Source organism: Phallusia mammillata, chromosome 4, assembly GCF_965637545.1.
Source record: "Phallusia mammillata chromosome 4, kaPhaMamm4.hap1.1, whole genome shotgun sequence".
Classification (NCBI taxonomy): Eukaryota; Metazoa; Chordata; class Ascidiacea; order Phlebobranchia; family Ascidiidae; genus Phallusia; species Phallusia mammillata.
In genome coordinates this window covers 10943739-10965128 of record NC_137255.1, presented here as the reverse complement: position 1 = coordinate 10965128, position 21390 = coordinate 10943739, and the positions used below count along the sequence as shown (strand labels likewise).

The 21390-nt window shown below is 37.3% G+C and overlaps 3 protein-coding genes across 4 annotated transcripts; 2 read left to right on the top strand and 1 right to left on the bottom strand.

Annotated features, from left to right (window-relative positions):
* Positions 1 to 14: 14 nt before the first annotated feature.
* LOC145224803 (uncharacterized) lies at positions 15 to 5391 on the bottom strand. Of its 2 annotated transcripts, none has more exons than XM_080091380.1 (12): positions 5182 to 5391; positions 4992 to 5106; positions 4699 to 4892; positions 3503 to 3734; positions 3301 to 3445; positions 3097 to 3243; positions 2887 to 3002; positions 1932 to 2311; positions 1727 to 1859; positions 1173 to 1346; positions 786 to 1024; positions 15 to 701 (listed from the first exon to the last, which is right to left on the bottom strand). In XM_080091380.1, exons 1-12 carry the CDS (start codon positions 5341 to 5343, stop codon positions 537 to 539), a joined length of 2202 nt encoding a protein of 733 aa, XP_079947506.1. In that variant the 5' UTR covers positions 5344 to 5391; the 3' UTR covers positions 15 to 536. The 2 variants fall into 2 exon arrangements, with proteins under 2 accessions (XP_079947506.1, XP_079947508.1); XM_080091382.1 differs by having other exon boundaries at positions 2887 to 2999.
* A 3452-nt stretch (positions 5392 to 8843) lies between these two features.
* On the top strand, positions 8844 to 11030 carry LOC145224134 (tubulin alpha-1A chain). The gene is made up of 7 exons (XM_080090568.1): positions 8844 to 9084; positions 9165 to 9387; positions 9452 to 9556; positions 9632 to 9828; positions 9894 to 10125; positions 10312 to 10577; positions 10652 to 11030. Exons 1-7 carry the CDS (start codon positions 9082 to 9084, stop codon positions 10979 to 10981), a joined length of 1356 nt encoding a protein of 451 aa, XP_079946694.1. The 5' UTR covers positions 8844 to 9081; the 3' UTR covers positions 10982 to 11030.
* Positions 11031 to 12930: 1900 nt separating this feature from the next.
* On the top strand, positions 12931 to 21106 carry LOC145225189 (uncharacterized). Its single transcript, XM_080091868.1, has 25 exons — positions 12931 to 13055; positions 13125 to 13217; positions 13282 to 13418; positions 13542 to 13649; positions 13937 to 14044; positions 14098 to 14214; positions 14277 to 14399; positions 14769 to 14885; positions 15407 to 15529; positions 15717 to 15839; positions 16144 to 16266; positions 16339 to 16458; positions 16525 to 16620; positions 16745 to 16832; positions 17388 to 17515; positions 18302 to 18424; positions 18495 to 18617; positions 18683 to 18802; positions 18900 to 19022; positions 19454 to 19573; positions 19809 to 19931; positions 20062 to 20232; positions 20295 to 20483; positions 20675 to 20836; positions 20927 to 21106. The coding sequence occupies exons 1-25, from the start codon at positions 12982 to 12984 to the stop codon at positions 20974 to 20976; spliced, it is 2982 nt and encodes a 993-aa protein (XP_079947994.1). The 5' UTR covers positions 12931 to 12981; the 3' UTR covers positions 20977 to 21106.
* Positions 21107 to 21390: the final 284 nt, after the last annotated feature.

The following is a 21390-nucleotide window of genomic DNA, read 5'->3' as shown; positions in this document are numbered from 1 at the left end:
ATGTTGCATAAAAATACAGTTTTTCAGTTCGTTGTAATAAAATTTCCACGAAAAAATTGATTGCAACACCGTCCATAGAAATGACACAAAAACGTGAGTTTAATGGTAAGACACAACATCAAGTCTGGCAATTTAGAAATAAATCGACTTGAATTAAACTGCAGAAACAGCTAAATATGAAACATACCGGAAGTATTTTCCATTTTTCTATCAAGTGGCCTTGTTTTCTAGTACATAATGGAATAAACGGGATTCTGTCGGTAAAAACACGATATACACACGTTTGGTCATAACTCGGTCACACAATAGCTTGAGTAGATTCTACGAAACCTATATTTTTGGTTTAAAATTTTAACTTTTCTGCTTAAATAAAATTGATTTCTATTCCAGTAGCGATTTCTTGATAGTGTTTTTAACTGCAACATTTTTGAAACACAACAAGACAACCAATTATGTAAGTGCAATATTCGTGCCTGGAAAGCATGCACCTTAAATTGTCGGTTTAAACGTGAAAGCGCGTTTTCTGCCAATATGCTTCAACCGTGATGCATTTGTGGACGCTGATGTCTTAAATTTTCCTTTTGAATCTCAATATTTTTCTTTTGTCTATCAGCTGCCCATTTTTCCACGATGTTTCGTTTGTCGTACATCATTTTGTTAAACTGTCTTCCAGCTTCCATTGATTTTTCTAGCATCTTGTCCTTCAATAATGGATAAAATGTCAGTTAATTTTGACTGTTATGCAACAAAAACGATGCTGCAACTTCAAGTTTCTAAAATATTACCAGCATTTTTTTCTCCATGTCTTCACTGACTGCCTTCATTTGGAACCAAGAGTTCCATTCCAAAACTGCAGTGCTAGTAGATTCTTCGACAATGCTGTTTTTAAGAACGTAACATCCAGGAACACGCAATAATCCATTAACGGGCGTTCGTATTTTTAGTAATTGTGACGATTTCGTTCTTTCAATTGCAAACTTTTCATATGAATTCTGATCCGAAAGTGTAACCAACTTTGTTTTCGCTGAAACGAAAATGAAGATACTATTCTTCATGTTTTTCGTTTTGGAAAACACATGATCCCTGAGCAGGATTAGAACCCACAACCATGCAAGCACAAATAGGTGCTTTTTTATTTGACTCCATAGCGATCATATTTTCGTTACACTTACTGTATTGAATCTTGGACAAAGAATCCCACCAAGGTTTTTCAGCAAGTTTGTTCATAACCCTTTCCTCCATGATAGCTCGGTGACTCGTCATCATTTGAGATTTGTAAACAAATGAAGTATTTGTTGCATGAAACACACGCATAAACATATCTGTGTGGTAGCGCGGAGAGGGACCTGTAAAGGTAAAGAGTTGTGCAGACTATGAAGATAAAAGTTAACGCACAAAGACAGCAGGCGTAAATCACTCCATTGTACTTTTAAATAAACGCATTCTAACAGTCTTTACTTTAAAACCTCCTTATAGCGACTATTATAGTTTGACACTAAATAGAGTTTAACCGAACCAAGCTGGCCCAATGTGCGTTTACGGTGGGTTCGAACTTCGAATCTACATGTATGCACTGTTTTTGTATCACTCTCCAAAGCATGAGATATGTTACTGAACCGACTATGAGTATTATAGTACGCCTCTAATAAGCTCGGCGTTTTATAAAACCAAGTGGAAACAAATTGTTGAAATGCAAATATTTTGTATAAAGTACATTTCATCTTACCCATTTCTTCGTCACCGTACAGCATGACCGGTTCAGTAAAAAACTGAAGATAACGCGGATCTCCAGGACAAAGTTTTACATAAACTGCAGTGGAGTAGTGGTGTTCTTGTACGTCATACTGCTCCCCTAAACCCTGGTAAATATTTTTTTCTCAGTGAATAGGCATGTTACAGATCCAACACGAAAAAATACTATACAGTCTTACGTATTTATATCGGAGATTGTTTTCCTGTACAAATGCTGTTGTTCGCAGTGTAAATCTCCCTTTAACTTGTTCCACAATGGCTCGACAGCTCGTTTGCATTTCAGTGCATTTTTGTTTTGCTTCGTCTAAATCTCGATAAACTGTCGTATATCGCTTATCGTACATTGAAGTAGTGCGGTTAATCGTCATTTTGTCAAATCTGTGATACGTTGGCATACAAACCAAATCTGGCTCATCTCTTATAGTTTCAGCAACATTTTGCTCAGTTGTTTTGTTTATTTGTCGACGCGCTTTGTGCAACTCTGACATGCTGTATATATTCACGCCCGAGCCTTTGTAGCGAGCGAATTCGATCGTCGCATTCTCCAGTTCATACGAGCCTAATGGACAAAAAGTGAGTTTGGTGGATTTTCTTAATTAAAACAGAAAACTTGAATCACCGTTGCTTGGTGGATGAAGGCCAATAATGAGCCTTATAGCAATGGATGTACGTTCAGAAAAAAACAAACACTTAGTCTTTCACCCTTTAGTTTTAAAGATATATATATTTCGCTTTTACAGCATCGTCAGTATCTACAAACAAGCAGAAAGATTCCTTACTTGTATCTTTAAAACTAAATGATGAACGACTAAGTGTTTTTTCTGAACTTACATCAATTTGTTGGATTTTTTGTAAATATTCTGTTAATGATCTTTCTGTTGATTTTCCTTTTTCAACTATAAACAGTAAAACGACGGTCCCCTTTTCCTTTTTCAGATCCTTTTTCATTCGCCATTTTAGGCGAATATATTTTTTTACCTGAAACTCACTAATATTGTTTGAACCAAATATTATCGTCTATTGGTTTCATTCTTTTTTGTCCACGATGCGTTTTTTTAGCAAAACTGTAAAAAGTCTATATGACCAAAACTATTACGTCTTCAAACTAACTAAACTAATAAAAGTGGTACTTACGTATGTCCAATATTATTTTATTCCAAAGCTTTGTTTTTTGGACACCCATCAGGTTGTATTTTATGTTTGACAAGCCAGATGTGTCCACCTTCTCAGTTTTCTTTTCTTTATCACTGCTTTGAATTTAAAATAGTTTTTGTGTAATCTTTTTGTGAATTGCGGTATTTACCAACTGAAGATTATGTAAAACAATTGCATCAGTTGTCACACCTTGTAAGTGTCTTTTGGACAATTTTGCGGTAGGAACTACCCACCCCTGTCGAGGGACTAAACCACCATGGGTGAACATGAGGAATCATCTTGTATCTTCCCACTGTTTCATTTACCGAAGCAATTGACAATCCAGTTTTGTTTATTCTAAAGTACGACATGTCAACTTTAAATATTTCATAAACAAAACAGTTTTTAATTAACCTTTCTTCCATGTCATTGTCTTCACCTCCCCATCCCCAGAATCTGTTGCTGTGTCCATTTACAAGACGGTAGTTTTCGGGACTCATGGCTGTTACTCCGCCATACTTAGTCCCGTATCCGGTTGTGTAATTAAATTTGTCTATTGCTGCAGAGAAAGAAAAAAGAAAATTACACGCAAAAGAAGATTATTTAAAAATATTACCTGGCGAAAGATGTTTGGGCATTTTGCCACACATATACAGATTCTGGTCATTTTCTGGTAACATATCGACGTCATGAAATACAAAGCAGTCAAATTTCCTCATTAATCCGTCTTGATGAGAATTCCATTTGGTGGAAATTTCTTTAAATGCAGCGTTCATTACTCTCGCTTTGTTGAAAGAACCATCATCGAATTGCTCCGCAACAAAAATGCAGTACATAATATTTTGCCTCTAAATAGAAAATATTCTTTTGCATCAGATGTACCAACTGTGTCTAGACCAGTGGTTCTTAACCTTTTTATAGCGGCCGAACCCCTACGATTTAATTCCGGCAATTTTTAGTTTTTTCCCCAAATGAAGCATGTTTTTTTTAGTATCTGTACACTAACATGAAAAAGATGAAGTAATAAGTTTTTGCTGCCAACAAAATTTCGTTGTTTTTCTGCTTATGAACAACGCGAACAATGCTCTTTGTTACGTCAAAAAAAGAAAAGAAAACCTCAGTGCAGGGTTGCACAACCATTTTGCTAGGACGGCCGCGCCGCAGATTCTTATTTTACCAACGGCCGCCATTTACCTGCTTATTTTTGTTTTAAAATACTTGGTTTGTATCATGTATTTACCATCTAATAGCGCCCAAAAAGCCCAGATTAATTTCTAGCTCGGTGCATAGATTGAGCTGCACAGCGAGGAGATCAGTCTTAAGTGTTTATGATTTCACAATCTATATTGTGATGCTTGTGGTACCTGTTTTGTTCGCATTGTTGGCACACAATAGGCGTACAAAAAAGTCTGACACGTATGGTTATCAGGCTGGTAATACTCTTTTTAGTACCACAAAAACTGTTTAGAGCAGTTTAAAACACCCCTGCCTAAGTTTAACCTTCCAGTGTTTTGATATTGAGCAAATACAAATTGCCGTTATTAGCGACTATAGACCCTAAAGTTTGACAAAAACGAGTATTTGTATTGTTCTTCAAAAAGACCTTCGTCGAACCCCTGATTCGGCGTTGCCGAACCCCTGGGGTTCGATCGAACACCGGTTAAGAACCACTGGTCTAGACCTACATTAACCACCAGGTAAACTTTTGTTGTTATGCTATGCTCATAAATTTGTAAACGTTACTTTTCCAGAATCTTTAGTTAATTTATGGACTTTCGGTCACAATCAGTTAGCGCGGTGTTGATAACCTACCTGTAGCATTGGAATTAAGTAAGTAAGAAGTGTCAATAAATGTTGGTGTCGGTTTTTGAAGGGAATAACAACTGCAACCTTCTGTTTGGATCGACAATGTGTGGGTTGAAAACAGCCCTCGTGAAGATTTATCCCAGCTTTTGTTGCCTCCAATATAGTGGCTTTATAGGAAGCATTAACAGAAAGATTCCCCACTGCAAGATACAAAGCGTGTTCACGACAGCAGGCAATTATATCACAAACATAACGACTTGTTTAAAATATACGTTTGTTTTTGTGTATGGCCGACTTACATAAAAAAGAATTGAAATGCTTGCAGGCCTGGTTGCTGTTGCCTAGCAAATGCTTCAAGTCAGATAATGTCCTTTGGGTAGTTGAGCTTGCACCACTGTTAGCAGTGAAATCCTTCTGTATTTGCAGTGGTAAAACTATTAAAAAACTGCCATAGATTTCTACCGTTCAATATCTGCTTTTATTAATTACCCTTAGTTTTTCACTGATGTGCTGAAAAGCAATCTTTTCCCTTTCCGTCGCTTGAAGCTTCATTCTTTCATGATTGTAATATAGATAGGAATGCATTAAAAAAGTCGAAATAACTGACGAAGCAAAGACTAAAACTAAACACTTTAATCTGTAGTTCTGCATGATGAGAAGATGCTAGCAAACGCTACACACACAAAGGCAAACGCAATACTGACACATGGAAAAAGACTAGAAATCAAATGCCGCAGGCTATCGTTTATCTTGTGTTACCGGTTAGTCGACCAGAATAGTCCTCTTAATATTTAACGGCTTACAACGTTTCTTAACTTGTTACTAGAAAAAACTTAAGGATGTGCTTGTAAAATATTTTTTTGGAAACGAAGAAAGGGCAGCATTTCAACCGACAATATATCTTTAATAATTTGACTTATACTTTGTTAGCCAAAACATAAGCTAGTTACACTACAAACAGAGTCTAGCCCAGGGGTCGGCAACCTTTTTTCCACTGCGGACCGTTTTTGAAACTGAAATTTTTTCGCAGGCCGGCGTTCAAAACTAACATATTAAGCAACTAAAACGCCTAAATTAGTTTATCATCCCCGGGATACATGGGCAAAATGTTTCAAAACATTTAACCTGAAAAATGATACAGCCCGGTAACCAACTCGCCGCCTACCCGTACCGGTCCGCAGCCCGGCGGTTGCCGACCACTGGTCTATAGCCTATACAAAGTATAATAAAACGTGACATATTTCAGGAACAATACATAGAGCCTACCCTTGCTATAAAGGACACACATTATCGTTTCTATAACGTTGAATCTACCGTTAGTTGTTTGTTTATGTTATATAACTTCTTCATTGTTAAAACATTAAACGTAGCCTATACGTTATTCTTTTTTAATGTGTGTTAATGAATGTCAAATGTTTTAGCAAGTGCCGTTTAAGTTCCTCAGATAGCACTGTCGCTGTTATTTCAACTCTTTTAGGATGTATTGATGTACCAAAGTTTCGGTTGAACAAAACAATTTTGGATTTTTTTATTATACAAATGTAACCAATTATATTGGTCATGCATAATTATGTCCTGTGTACAACTTGTTTTTCGTGGTTTGGCAATGTCACGCGCATTTCATTTCTTCTGTTTTGTTATATTAGTGGACTGATTGACCGAGAATCCGCTGCTTTGCCAATCAGCCACTTACGAAAGCAACCTTATTTTTGTAAAAGGGGGGCTTTTTATCTGGGTGGCGCGAGTAATGCGAGGTGTTGGCTAAAGGTCGCATCGCGCTTTTGCATTTGAACGTACGTTTGTTGCTATTGGTTTTATAGTTTTAATAAAGTTGCGCCGCCCAAAACCAAATCAGTGCGCGGTACCGTTGGCTTTTGTGGTGAGCCGCTATTGCAGGGTTCGTTCCCAAAATAATTCAGTAACACAAATACTTTCTTTCTTTTGAACAAACGTAAAATTTTACAACCCACCTGAAACAACGTAATAAAACAATTTATCGTGTCTCCACACAAATATATACCTGACCACCTTGAAATTTGAATATCTTCCTTATGGTGATATATGTTATGTTTTATCGTTTGAAAAAAGTGATCTTCGTTTCCACTTAAGATACTTAAAATACCAATGATGGTTCACCAAAGAACAGGGATAAATAACAGAAACAATTAGGAACTTAGTTGCCTATTTGTTGAACGTACGCCAGACGGGAAAGACCTAGTTATATGTCAATGACTAGACATAACAAAATGTGTTTGTATGCTTTCACAAAAATCTTCTAAAATAAGAACTTAAATCACAAAACGTTTACTAAATACTGATGGATGGCGTAAAGACCAAGAATATTTAAAAGTGTATTGTTTGAAAATGGTGACGGTTAGGGTTATTAAGGTTGGGGTGAGTAAACCCAACTTAAAAATTAGATTTAGTTTCCAACCCTATCTCAGTTTTATTGTTATTTTTATATAACTGTGCTCTTTACCTCCTTTATCGGAATTTAGCAAACATTTTGTGATTTGAGTACTTACTTTCGTAGCTCTACATACTAACACTAACACCATAACTCACGTCAGTCGAAAATTGATAAATGGCGCAATAGGAATAAGTTATTAAAATATCGGTTAAACAGGGGTAGGTTTAGGAACTATTTTTTTAGTTTTTGTGATATTTAAGTTATAGGTTTAACACTGCATTTAACTCGGCGCATAACTCATAACTTAGGACGTTTAGCGGTATGTGCTGGATCAGGTCTTTTGTGGTTTACGTCATGTTAAACAATAAGGTGTATATAAGGCAAAAAACACCTTTTTGTTGAATTTTCAGAATTCAAAGCTTAACCAACACATCGCACTTATCAACCAAAAATAGCACTTTATCCCAAATGTATGTTGATAACCAATATTAGCATGAATGAAAGCGCAATAAGTTTAGTAAAAGTTGACAAAAGAAATATTTATCCGTCAATCGGCTACTTATATTTCATAAACTCGGGGTTTGTTATGCAACAACAGGGCAATCTATTTTGCAACAAAAAGATTTGTTAAATCCAGCAAAATTTTTTTATCTGTATAATCAGGGAGGTAGGTTATGGACGGTTTTAGTTTGGACAAAATACATTACTCAACACAGCATTCCGATGCTATGTGTAACAACGGTAACGGTTGATCAATCAAGCGGTAATTTAAACGTATAGTAAGTCAAATGAGAGCTTTTCGAAAAATGTCGGTTAAACGATGACGCCATTACACCCACTTCGTATTTTTTTAAGTTTGAACTTTAATGTGTACTGCATACCGGCGAAAACAAATATAAACGTGTTGCTGCTCACTGATCAAAGCGACGAAAATGATTCAAACACAATCATATCACAGCAATGTGCACAAAAGTGATTAATGCAAAAGGCAGGGTTGAACACATTTTAGACCAAACTTGCCTGAATGGCTTTTACAGATGGTATGTCGTTATTTGCGCCGATATTTTAAAACAATTTAAACGTATTGTTCGCTTAAAGTGGGTTGTTGGGTTAACTTGTGTACGCAAATAAAACGCTTTTATACTTGGACGCTTAACTACTTCGTTCAAGGTTAAAGTTAATTACATAGATAACTGTGATAAAGTTTATGCTATCTTGTTGCTTAGAATCCATGTCCCTGACGTTATCCCACCCGTAACATTGCGGGTTAGTCTTTTGTCGACCACAATCAATTGATATTCACCGCATGGGAGATTAGCTTCTGTGAAGACTATGTTGTTTTTATATGATCACATGCACAAAATATTATGTTAATATCGTCAGATATTTCCTTTTTTGCAACATCTTGATGAAAGGGTGAAATCGGTATAGGTAATAAACCGTGTGTACTAAATACAGAGAAACCCATTATTGGACATATTCGATTTCTCCGCAGCGACTTTCTTTTGTTTCCCTACGAAATCGTGACAATTGTACCTTAGCAACGTGCAAAACCAGAGCTCTGGTCCGTTGTGCGTCTTTAGAAAGTGCGTAATATAAGCTGTCGTTCTGTTGTGTACTTTTAGTCGAGACGATAAGGTTTTTTTTATTGACGCAGCTCCGTTTACAGAGCCCTCTATTTGTTAAGCTGTGAACAGGTCTAGACCTGGCCCCCATTGTTCTTTTGTTTGGATAGCCAACGGTTGCCAACCGAACGCGCTTTCGTTGCGCTGACGATCGGTCTGTTTGGAATGGTTGTCTGACACGTGACGAATTTAGCCAATCGAAAACCGCGAATATCCACGCTATGGCTTTAAAAGTCAGTGCTGGGCCTAAATCTGTTTATTCCAACCTGCCAAGACACGTAACGGTCAGCAAGCAAGTTTGGTCGATTTATCTCTTCACTGTTTTTCTGTTTCCAAAACTTCAAACTTTTCAAAATGGTAAGTTGTGCAGATTAATGCAGTAAAGATGTGTATTTTATTTAAAATAAGCTGTGTATTGATTGTAATTTTTGGTTTAGCGTGAATGTATCTCCATCCATGTTGGACAAGCCGGAGTCCAAATCGGTAATGCGTGCTGGGAGTTGTACTGCCTTGAGCATGGCATCCAGCCCGACGGTCAAATGCCAAGTGACAAGACCATTGGTGGTGGTGACGACTCTTTCAACACCTTCTTTAGTGAAACTGGAGCTGGAAAGCATGTTCCACGTGCAGTGTTCGTTGATCTCGAGCCAACTGTCGTCGGTAAGTGCAAGTTTCTTTTGTCACTAGCTTTGTTGACGCCATTTCAAATCGCAACTCTTCGTAGATGAGGTCCGAACCGGAACTTACCGCCAGTTGTTCCACCCTGAACAACTAATCACCGGTAAGGAAGATGCCGCCAACAACTATGCCAGAGGCCACTATACCATTGGTACGTACTACAAAGAAGAGATTAACAGTTTCCTAGGTTTAGTCAAATATTAAGATTTTATTGTTTGTGTTTTAGGCAAGGAAATTGTTGACCTGGTTTTGGACAGAATCCGAAAACTTGCCGATCAATGTACTGGTCTCCAGGGATTTCTCATTTTCCACTCCTTTGGAGGAGGCACCGGTTCCGGATTCACTTCTCTTCTGATGGAACGTTTGTCCGTTGATTACGGCAAAAAGTCCAAGCTTGAGTTTGCCGTCTACCCAGCACCTCAGGTAAAACCAAGGACTAAATTCATTCACGAAACTTTTTCTCTGATTAAACCAATTTTATTGTCCAGATTTCCACTGCTGTAGTGGAACCATACAACTCCATCCTCACCACCCACACCACCCTCGAGCATTCCGACTGTGCTTTCATGGTTGATAACGAAGCTATTTACGACATTTGCCGTCGTAACTTGGACATCGAGCGACCCACCTACACCAACTTGAACCGTCTGATCGGCCAAATTGTGTCTTCGATTACTGCATCACTTCGTTTCGATGGCGCCCTCAATGTCGATTTGACAGGTATTTACATCATTTTATTTTCTAAACTGTAATCTTACAAATGTATCCAAATTGTGTGGGTATTTACCTTAATCTACATCACAGTTTTTGCGCAAAGTAGCCTTTGCGCTGCTATTTCCGACTTGGGTATGTTTTAGGACAACGGCGACCCGCGTTATGTGCTAATTCAACTCAATTACGTTACAGAGTTCCAGACAAACTTGGTGCCATACCCACGTATCCATTTCCCCTTGGCCACATATGCTCCAGTCATTTCTGCTGAAAAAGCTTACCATGAGCAGCTCTCTGTGGCCGAGATCACTAACGCTTGCTTCGAGCCAGCCAACCAGATGGTGAAATGTGATCCCCGTCACGGCAAATACATGGCATGCTGTATGTTGTACCGAGGAGATGTTGTCCCCAAGGATGTCAACGCAGCTATTGCCACCATCAAAACTAAGAGAACCATTCAGGTTAGTAGAACTGATCAACTACTCTGCACACTAAATTGTTACAAAAGAATTACCCTTTGATTTTGTTTCCATAGTTTGTGGACTGGTGCCCAACAGGATTTAAAGTTGGCATCAACTACCAACCACCAACTGTCGTTCCCGGTGGAGATCTCGCAAAGGTGCAGAGAGCTGTTTGCATGTTGAGCAACACCACCGCCATTGCTGAGGCCTGGGCTCGTCTTGACCACAAATTCGATCTGATGTACGCCAAGAGAGCCTTTGTCCACTGGTACGTCGGTGAGGGAATGGAGGAAGGTGAATTCTCCGAGGCTCGTGAGGATTTGGCCGCCCTCGAGAAAGATTACGAAGAGGTTGGAGTCGATTCAGTGGAGGGCGAGGGTGAAGAAGAAGGAGAAGAATATTAAATTTATTGCTCCTAAACAGAAATGTCAATAAAATGAGTTGATATGTGAATTTATTTGGAGGATTTTCAAACGTATGTTTGTAGAAAAGTTTATGCCAAAAATAGCTATCTGTTAAGATTTAACAAAACATACAATATTGTTTGACCAAGCTGAAACACAAAATCCGACTTGAAACGAAAACAATCGCAACCAGAAATCGGGCATGAAGCAGAGCGTTGTGCAACATTTAACAGAAAATTACCCAATATGAAAATTTTTACTCAAGGTCGATTAGAATTATATGTTGTAATGAAAATGAAGGATATAATGCAAACGTTTGGGCACCTTAATTAATACTGGGATATTGCTTTCAATATACGAAGTCTACATTAAACTTTAAAGCTTATTGCCACAGCAAAGTAAAGGCTTTAAAAATATAATATCTAAATATTTAAGTCAGAGATTAACTTTTTCCGCCATGGATCAATTAGTTTTATGAAGGCGCGAGTGGGTCGAATAGCTAACTGGCCCAAAGGCAGCCTTTCCCAAACCAACATAATATTTTTGCGGCACACTTTAGGACAGCGGTTCTCAACTTATTTAATTTTTTGTCATAACGGCCCCTTCGTATTTTTTTCGAGCACTTGCGGTCCAAGCTAAATATAACTAAAAATACCTTGGCCAAATAAAACTGTGGAGTTACCAACTAAAAGTTTATTTGTTCCTTTCAAAAGTATTTCCACAAAACATGCAGGATGAATTTAGTTTAGATTTATAAGTTTAGATTCCGCACAAAATGTTCAAAAAAGTTAATTGTTATTCATAACAAACAAGAACAAGATGAATTTTTTGAGAGTTACACTCTTCAATATCAAAACTTTCGTTGCACACTAACATCTGATAAAGGTACTACCGGTAACTTAATAACTCACGGCAGACATAGTTTGCTAAATACCTAGGTGGCGCAAGAAGCATTTGCAAATTTAAAAGTAATAAGTCTGAAAATTAAGTGTAAGGGCTGTTAAAGTTGGGGTGAATTTTTATGATAAAAAAGCAATACATCCAACTAATAAATTAAATTATTAACCAAACATTTACTTCCCAACCCTATACCCCAGTGTAACTTTTAAAATAACGGTGGCCATTGCGCCACCTACCGTTTTTTAGCAAATATTGTCTGTTGTGATTTCCCATGTTAGTAGCTCTACCTGAAAACCCCTTTTGGAGGCACAGTAAATTAAAATCAGCTGTTAAAAAACTGTTAAAAAAATATAATTATTATTAATTAATTAGCACTTCGTTTTATAGTGTCCCTGCTGCTATACTTAAAATTTAGTACTTCTGAGATTTACGCAACCCTCAAGGTAATCTTTAGGGCTGGGCATTGGCAATTAAGCTTTAGGCATATGTAATATTGGACTAGAAAAGTCGAAACAGTAAACTGTGCTCAGTGGCGGACTAGGTCCAAAAATATTAGTTGCCAGAAGACATAGCGGCGCCCACCTGCCGATGCAATGTTAGTGATAACAAATGTTGTGATTAGCATTTGCATGATGATCGTGTTCTGAAACTCTTTTAACTTAATTTTCGTAACGGTTCGTTTGCACTTTTTTTCAAGCACTCGCGGTCCAAGCTTCATATTTATGAAACTTCAAAGAAACTAGAAAATGACCAAGCGAAACAAAACCTTATTGTTCTATACCTTTTTCCTCATGGTATTGACACAGACGCATGAAGTTTATAATCACATTTAGGTTCTAATTGATTTATGCCTCAAAGAAAAAGTCACTTCAAAAAGTTCTTAGCACAAACGCAAGAGGCAGTAGTTTTGTTCACATCTAATCGTGCGCATAATTAATCAGTGTACTGTTTTCTTTACCGAAGGTCTATTCATCAGCGAGTTACTTAAGCTTCCTGGTGCAACACTCCTAATCATTTCATTTCATTTTTGATCCTTGCGTGCAGCTACTGTAAATTGTAATATTCTCACAGAAAATAGGTTTATAAAAAGAAGGAGAAATATGAAGTTGAACTTCGCTTTTGCCGTGATTGTTGTCTTTTTAGTTTTCAACCCGCATCATGCCGAGGCTTGGAGGTAATACTATATGCACTAATATTGTCAGAAATAAAGATAACAAACTTCAAACCAATGTATTTTTTGCAGTTGGGGAAGTATATTTAACAGTGCCGTAAGAGTAGTAACAGATACTGTTGAGAACGTTGCAGCTTTTCTCAACATTCTTCCAGCAGAACGAGGGTATGACCAATTTGAAACAAAACAGAAATACACTTACCCTTGCTACTCATATATTCTTTTTAAGAAACAACAACTGTGATCCGATTACCATTATGACAAGGGAAGAAGCCAATGCGTTAAATTTTCACGGAAGAAAAAGTATGTACGCTTGTTGTGATGGACACGACAGGATATCTCCCTGGGAAGAAGACTGTGACATAGGTATGGGAAAGCACTTCAAGGCTTTTTTTCACACAACTTGAAAATGATCCAATATATAGCAATTATGTAACTACTGCAAGAGCTATTATATTGTGTTTCATATCATAATCTTTTTTGTCTTAGCTATCTGCGAGGGAAAGTGGGATTGCGAAACCAGGGGCACATGCGTTGAACCTAACGTATGCAGTTGCCACGAGGGATACACGGGCTCAAAAACTGGTTGTCGAACACGTAAGTATAAAAACTGTCGTTGCGAGTGTAAAAGTGGTAGCAAAGTATGCCTTTATCCAACAAGCGTGAAAGATCGTTTAGATGTTTTTTTCCGTTTTTTGTTAAACGAAACTTGAAGTTATAAAGCTGACGTCATCACAAAAACAACTCCAATAATAAAATATAAAAAGTATAAAACTTTAAATAATTACAAAGTTATTTAACTCGCTGGGGCATATGTGTAATCGAATACAAGAATGTTTGTTATAACCTGATTTCAAAAAACAGTTTTCATTCACACTTCGCAGCTACATGTAGTGGTTCGGCTGATTGTCAGACAAGAGGAATTTGTAGTAATCCCAACCAGTGTACGTGTTATGCTGGTTACTCCGGAGAACTAGTCGGATGTTCAAATGGTTTGTACATGTGATTTTCAAGCATTTTTGTTGTTAAAAGATGTTTGTTTTAGATGTGAATGAGTGTTCGTGGTTAAATGGAGGCTGCCAGCAGCTTTGTGTGAATACACACGGCTCCTATTACTGCGATTGTCATAGCGGATACAAAGTGGTGGGAACTCAATGTGAAAGTAAGACTATTGTTTTCTACACTTGATGTTTAAGTTTCATAAGACAATTTTGATTTGCGCAGATATTGACGAATGTGCTACCGGAACACACAACTGTGCTCATAAATGCGCGGATGCTATTCCGGGATTTACATGCTCTTGTTACAGTGGATACAAAACTCATGACGGCGGAGTGTCGTGTTTGGGTAGGAGTATATACAGTACAACTTTGTCACACTCTTACAATAGTTCTAAAATTTTTATGTTGCAGCACTAACAGACATTTTTTGCGACACCATTTACAAGTTAAAACTTGAAGAAATGATTTTTTATTTAATGTTATGTGTGGTAGTTAATTGTCAGTAACATTTATGTTTAATAGCGTTATTATGTACACCCACATTTTATCAAGTTTTAAACTAGATACAAATTACAATGCAAATACTTTGCGGCTTGTCAACTTATTGCATACATCTGCTCGTTTAGACATTACACAACAAACGGTTACCATTGGAGCATATTTAAAAAAAAACACTATATAAGTTAAATCCATAAAAAACAAATATTCTTCTTAGATATCGACGAGTGTGCTGTTGCGAACGATTGTCAAGAAATCTGCAACAACATCGGAGGCGGTTACTACTGTTCGTGCCCAACAGGGTTGCACCTTTACGGCGAAAAGGACTGTGTCGGTGAGATCATTACCGACTTAAACTAACTAGAGATGTACCGCATAGGCTTAATTTGGGTTCGCCTGAAACGGCATATACGGCATTTTTCTGTATAAATTCGAATTAACCGATTACCGATTCATTTATGACGTCACGCATAGTTGGAATCTGCACGTATGACATGAAAACATAACCTTTTTCCATGTCGCAAAGAGTTGTGTTACACAACAGAATAGCTGTTTTATTATCATTTTGGTTCTGGGGGATTTACGGTTACCTCGATCATAGTTGACAGCCTGTCTATGACGGAAAAGACACGTTTTATGTATAAATTTTGTGTTCGAATAAGATTCGGTTTCGGCCGAATCGCAACAAATAATAAAATGGCCAATTCGGCCGAATAAATTCGGAAAACCGATTATTCGGTACATCTCTAGAGCTAAGTTAGCTTTTTAGTTCAACTAACCAAAGCAGCATCTAATTCTAAGCACAGTTTCCACGGAGAGGGTTTTTGACATTTTATTTTTCACTGCAATTGCTAGATCATGACGAGTGCAGCACAGATTCACATAACTGTGAATATATGTGCAACAACAACCACGGAAGTTTCTCATGCTCATGTCCAACTGGATACAAACTGAACACTGATATGGCGACTTGTTCCGGTCAGTAAGCAAACTGTTACTTTGTTTGTAGACAGTAAGCATATATAATTCATTTCTGTTAGACTTTGTAAAATACAAAACGCACTCAAATTTGTTAAACTTTTAGCTGTAATAGACGAAAGTTGGCAGAATATCTTTTCAATAATTACAACACACACACACACATTACAGTCAATATGTTGTGTAGATGTTGATGAATGCGCTGAGTCTAGTGATTATTGTGGAATCCATGATTGTGTTAACTTCGATGGCGGTTATTCCTGCACATGCAACACTGGTTTCAAATCTGTTTCAAGTCAGGGCTGCGAAGGTAGATGCAATAATTTTCTCTGTTAAGCTTGTATGGTAAAGTATACTCGAGACTTTTGGTTCTTCAAGTTAAACTTGATTCCAATTTTAATCGAACCAAAATGGCGTAATTAAATCTTTGTTGACCAACAGATGTTGCGTATGTCTCGTTGGCGGTTAGTAGAGTGAAGGTTAGATCTTATTAATGTACACGTTGCTGTTATAAATAGCTTCTCTAGTCCGCAATTTAACAAAACTTTTGACGTTCCCCTTGCTGCTCACAGGTTATTAGTACGAACTACATTTATACGCCTATTCATTTGCAGACATAAACGAATGCAGCACGGGAAAGGATAATTGTGATCATAATTGCGTTAACACCATCGGATCCTTTTCTTGCTCGTGTGACAAGGGATATGCTCTCGATGATAACCAACATTCCTGCAATGGTGACTAGCTTTTTAAATATTTTTTTTTCATTTCTGATTCCGGTTTGAAGTATTTTTGTTTAAATTTATCAGACATCGATGAGTGTGGCGGAATCAATTCGTGTGACGTCAACGCCAACTGTGAAAACCAGCCAGGCACTTATAGTTGTAATTGTAAAGCAGGGTATGAAGGAAACGGCCAATACTGCACGCGTAAGTGGCTTAATCTGTAACTAAAATTAGATAAGTGATTAATTAAAATATTTTTGCACTTTAAAGCGATTTGCTCAATGACCTGCCTGAATGGTGGAACATGTTCGGCACCGGAAACCTGCCAATGTATTTCACGCTTTGAAGGATCTGACTGTTCTACACGTACGCTAATTACATTATTTCTGCTACTTGACTGATTTAACCTTCATTAATTGCTTTTGCTTTAATTAAAATAATTCGATAATTTCATTTCATACAGAAAAAAAATCTTAGTGTTTTTGTTTAGCAATTTGTGAACACTGCGTCAATGGAGAATGCATCGCCGAACCCGAATCAAATTTTTGTTCCTGCAATGAAGGATACCGGGGAACAAAGTCAGAAAATTAAATAAGTGTATTGTAGTTAGAGCAATTAATTTATTTTAATAAATACAATTTCTTCTCAAGTTCCCTGTTCTTCCGGTATGGGATAGTTTGTAATGTGACGTCCCGTTTTACAATGCATGGTTGTGGAAGCGTCAACGAAAATAATTGACTTTTCATTTTTTACTAAAGTAGCCCAAAGAGCACTAAAGAAAAGTCCAAAAAAGCCGCATGTTGGTTGTCAAGCCTCTGCATGCACGACAAAAATGTTTAACTTTTTACACATCATACAAAGTTTGCTCAATAGCGAATGGTGGCTTTCCAACAAACACTAAAATCTGTATAAATGCTAACAGTTAGGGTTATTAGGGTAAAGTTTCAGATCTTTTTTAAGTTTTTTTAGGTTTATGCAACCATGATGAGTCGCGGCACTCTGTTAACTTGTGGGGCAAGTTACCTAATAAGGTGTAGCAACAGGGCTTTTGCTTTTGTACTAGAGCTTTTGCGTCTATTTGAGAAACAAACTAGGTATTTGTTAATAACATCATCTGTGATAAACATTTTTAGTTGTGCTGAAGATTATGATGAATGTGCTCACAGTCCTTGCTCACACGACTGTGTCAACACTGTAGGCAGTTATCACTGCGAATGCCCTGCTGGTCTTATTCTGGATGCTACCCAGTTCGGTTGCGAAGGTAAATATAGCACTTTCAGAGTTGCGGAACACTAAAGATAGTTTGGCAAATTTTGTTGAACTGTAAAAGAATAATTTGAATAAAGCAAATTATTGTTACGTCACAATTTGTGTGTGGTACAATGACGACCGTGCCGCTAGGGCAGTGGTTCTTAACCTTTTTGTAGTCACGGACCCCTTTTATGAATTTTGTAAGTCCGCGGACCCCCAATGCAATTTACCATAAGTCTGTTTATGTTTCACGTTTCTTGCATTATACCCTGTCTTGCTTTTGAAGCATTTAAATCCACCTTCACAGTCCTTTAAAATCAATGACGTTTCTGTATTGTAGTGGCCAACACAACGAATTGGTAATATTTGTGGTATTTCTATTGTCTATTGTCAATGTGTGTTATGATGTCACAATAGGGAAGACAATCACAAAAAGTATTAATTGTTCTTATTAAGGTGTAATAAACAGCGTGCACTCATATGCAGGATTGTAAAAACGGTTGAGAAACTTAAAAATATTCTTCTGTTGGTTAATGATACATAGCATATTTCCCTCCGTGGACCCCTTGAAACCATCTCACGGACCCCTTGTGGGTCCACGAACGCCAGGTTAAGAACCACTGCGCTAGGGAAACATAATTACACTGTTTCTATGGAGCGTTACTGTTATATGCATCATTCTTGTTTGGATTTTCTTTACAAACCTCGGGTAAACCCCAAGCAACATTTTGAAAAAACCTTGTGCAAGTTAGGTGAAGACTTTCCGTTCAATGTTTTTCAATTTGTATGCATGTAGATCATAATGAATGCGAAACCGACAATCACGGATGTGAACAGTGCTTAAATCTTTTGGGATCTTACATTTGTGTTTGTGACGATGGCTTCGAATTGATAGCACCAGACAACCAGCTTTGTCAAGGTAAGTTACAATTTGTACATACCCTTGATTTTGACGTACTGCAGAATATAAGTTTAACCTAATTGACCAGATACCGACGAGTGCACGACAGGTGAGAACAACTGCGAACAAATTTGTGAAAACACAAGTGGTTCATACAGTTGCGCGTGTAATGATGGATATCGTTTGGAACAGGACGGTCATACTTGTGTAGGTAAATATCAAGACCAACGACAATTAGTTGTTGATTGTACAATAATCTACAATACTTTTTATTAGACATTAACGAATGCATTGAGCAGCAAGTATGTGGTCAGTATTGTATCAATACAAACGGAAGTTATGAGTGTGCTTGTGGAGATGGCTTTGTACTTGGTGATGATCAGCACATTTGCTTGGGTAAGTCGACAAATTCTAGTCCAATACTGGATGAATGAAGATTGATTGCTAAAATGTGGTTGATTATAAAGTATGTGTTGTTAAACTTGGATTGTAGATGTGGACGAATGTATGGAGGACACAGATGATTGCGAACATATTTGCGGTAACAATGAAGGATCTTATTCGTGCTCATGCAACGAAGGCTACCAACTTATGTCAAATGAACGCAACTGTGAAGGTGCATTCTTGTTTCAACATTACATTGATTAAATAAAAGGTTTTTGTACGGACCGGGAGTCTAAGCTTAAGTATTAGGTCTAATTAAACTAACCGTGTTCTTGATAGGCAAAGTGCTAACAAGTACCAGTTTAATGTTGTCATACATCTGTAACAATAAGTTCAACTAAGGATAGCCTACTGACATCGTTGTTTGTTTTTGAACGGCGTCACAATAGCTTGAACATCCTCAGCAATTAAACACCAGATTCCCATATTTTATTTCAGTATTTAGCGGATTATTTGTTGTATTTCGACTAATCCCTGTTACAGTACAGCCCTTCTTGACATTTTTTGACTTCCGTTCTGCATTAATTTTGTGTTGTTAAAAAACGAAGCAAACACACAACAGCCTATCACTCTATTAATTGTATGTGTATATCTCGTTTGCAGATGTTAATGAGTGTCTCGAGGAAAATGACTGCCAACAAGTTTGCAATAATATTATTGGAAGTTATACCTGTGAATGTGATGATGGATTTGTGATTGAAGATGATTTGAAATCATGCTCAGGTGCAGTGGCATGACAATTTCCATTTTAAAACACGTTTGGGTAATCGTACATCTCAAAACACAGATATGCAACCACAACCTATTCAAGCATTTCCTGATTGCCATACACACAATAAATATAACAAAACTTCCCAATTCCAAACCGAAACTGCTTCAGCTAATAATACTATTACGATTATTGTCAAGTGCACAGACTGCATTTTTTCGGTGTTTTTAAAAAAAAAATTAACAACAGATGTGAACGAATGCGCCGAAAACACCCACGACTGCCACCATGTGTGTGAAAACAACGCTGGATCCTTCAATTGTAGCTGTGATAGCGGATTTTATCTCTTAGCTGATGGAAAAACGTGCAGAGGTGATTATTTGCTGCTATAAGTGTGCAATCAAAATATTCACTTTTTCCCATTCGGACAAACTTATTATTCACTTCAAGACGGTGCATCTGTGAAAAAATGCAATCAATTTCTTATTTCATAAACACATAGAACTTGTCAACGCTTGGACCATTACAAGAAGTGGTTGTCAGTGTTATTATGACCCAACTCGATTTGACTGTCCATGTTGCATCGATGGTGGTTGTCAATGTCAAGATGAGGAAGTGAGGGAAAAATGCGTACAATGCGGTTATGGAGAACAATGCAAAACCCCAATGATTTGTAAGTGCAAGTACTTCTTTTTAGGCTTTTATAGTCAAATTTCATTTTACTGTTGTCTGTAGATGATGCTGCTCCTTGTTTCTTCGAGGCCCAACAACCAGAAGGTTTTTCTGTTTTTAACAAGAAGTGCAACATAAGAGGACTCTTTGAGCCAACGCAATGTGATGAAACTGGAAGTTGTTGGTGTGTGGACAGATTGGGCAACACTGTGGAAGGAAGTAAAGTTATTGATGGAGAGATGCCCGATTGCGGTAATATGTCTCTTATGTTCATTATAAAGACTACTATTGATTTAAACACATATAAATCAACATAATAAATTTTTTTTAGCGCCCCAAGTAAGTTACTATTTAATTCAGTACCATACTGGCCTTCAAACATTTTTTATAGGCTACCCTGGACGTAATATTTCTTTCGTAATTTGTTCGTTTGTGCGTAACAGAAAACAGAAACCTAGTCAGTGGTTGGACCTTGAAGAGAACTGGCTGTCAATGTGATTTTGATCCAAGCCGTACAGATTGTGCATGCTGTGTAAAGGGTGGCTGTTCATGTGGTGAAAAAAGTCCACATATGTGCATTCAATGTGGATTGGTCAATAGTTGCGGTGGGTATCCATGCTTTTAAATGCTTTTAAAAGTTTTTTTTTGCAATTGTTTATTTTTGTTTATTTTTTGCATTTTTTATTATATTTCAGAAACAATTGTGGATCGTTATCCCAAGGAGCTACTTGGTCTCCTTCCATAATCATACACAGCTCTAGCAAGAGTAGTTCATCTATACTCCTGTAGTTTACATTTATAACCTATATGTGTAGATATATAGCTGCCATATGCAAATATGTACTCTTGCAGTAAACATTCTTTTCAAAGCTGAAGTGCTGTCCTCAATAGTCTAACGAAGTTAACGAAGTAGCCCAATAATAACAGCACTAACTGCCTTTACTGTGCCTTTGGACGTTATTCAGTTAGTTTTACGGGATTCAATTTCTAAAATACCATAACATTTGTTAAAACAGAAAGTAAAAACTGTATGCCCTTAATGTATCTTTTCCATGCAAAAAATAAACAATAAACCCTAATTACTCAAAACGTATTGCTCGAGTCACCAAAACTTCAGATGCCTTTTAGTCAGCAATGGGGCGAAGGTATTATTATTACC

Excerpts from the sequence above, each read along its gene's own strand:
- LOC145224803 (XM_080091380.1), bottom strand. The coding sequence starts at position 5,343 with ATGCAGAACTACAGATTAAAGTGTTTAGTTTTAGTCTTTGCTTCGTCA. Across the intron at positions 1,025-1,172 it reads TTTGTCCAAGATTCAATACA|CGAAAACAAAGTTGGTTACA; the intron begins GTAAGTGTAACG and ends TTTTCGTTTCAG. Across the intron at positions 702-785 it reads ACATGGAGAAAAAAATGCTG|GACAAGATGCTAGAAAAATC; the intron begins GTAATATTTTAG and ends CCATTATTGAAG.
- LOC145224134 (XM_080090568.1), top strand. Across the intron at positions 10,126-10,311 it reads CCTCAATGTCGATTTGACAG|AGTTCCAGACAAACTTGGTG; the intron begins GTATTTACATCA and ends ATTACGTTACAG. Across the intron at positions 10,578-10,651 it reads AAACTAAGAGAACCATTCAG|TTTGTGGACTGGTGCCCAAC; the intron begins GTTAGTAGAACT and ends TTGTTTCCATAG.
- LOC145225189 (XM_080091868.1), top strand. The coding sequence starts at position 12,982 with ATGAAGTTGAACTTCGCTTTTGCCGTGATTGTTGTCTTTTTAGTTTTC. Across the intron at positions 13,218-13,281 it reads ATTCTTCCAGCAGAACGAGG|AAACAACAACTGTGATCCGA; the intron begins GTATGACCAATT and ends ATTCTTTTTAAG. Across the intron at positions 18,803-18,899 it reads TGATCAGCACATTTGCTTGG|ATGTGGACGAATGTATGGAG; the intron begins GTAAGTCGACAA and ends CTTGGATTGTAG.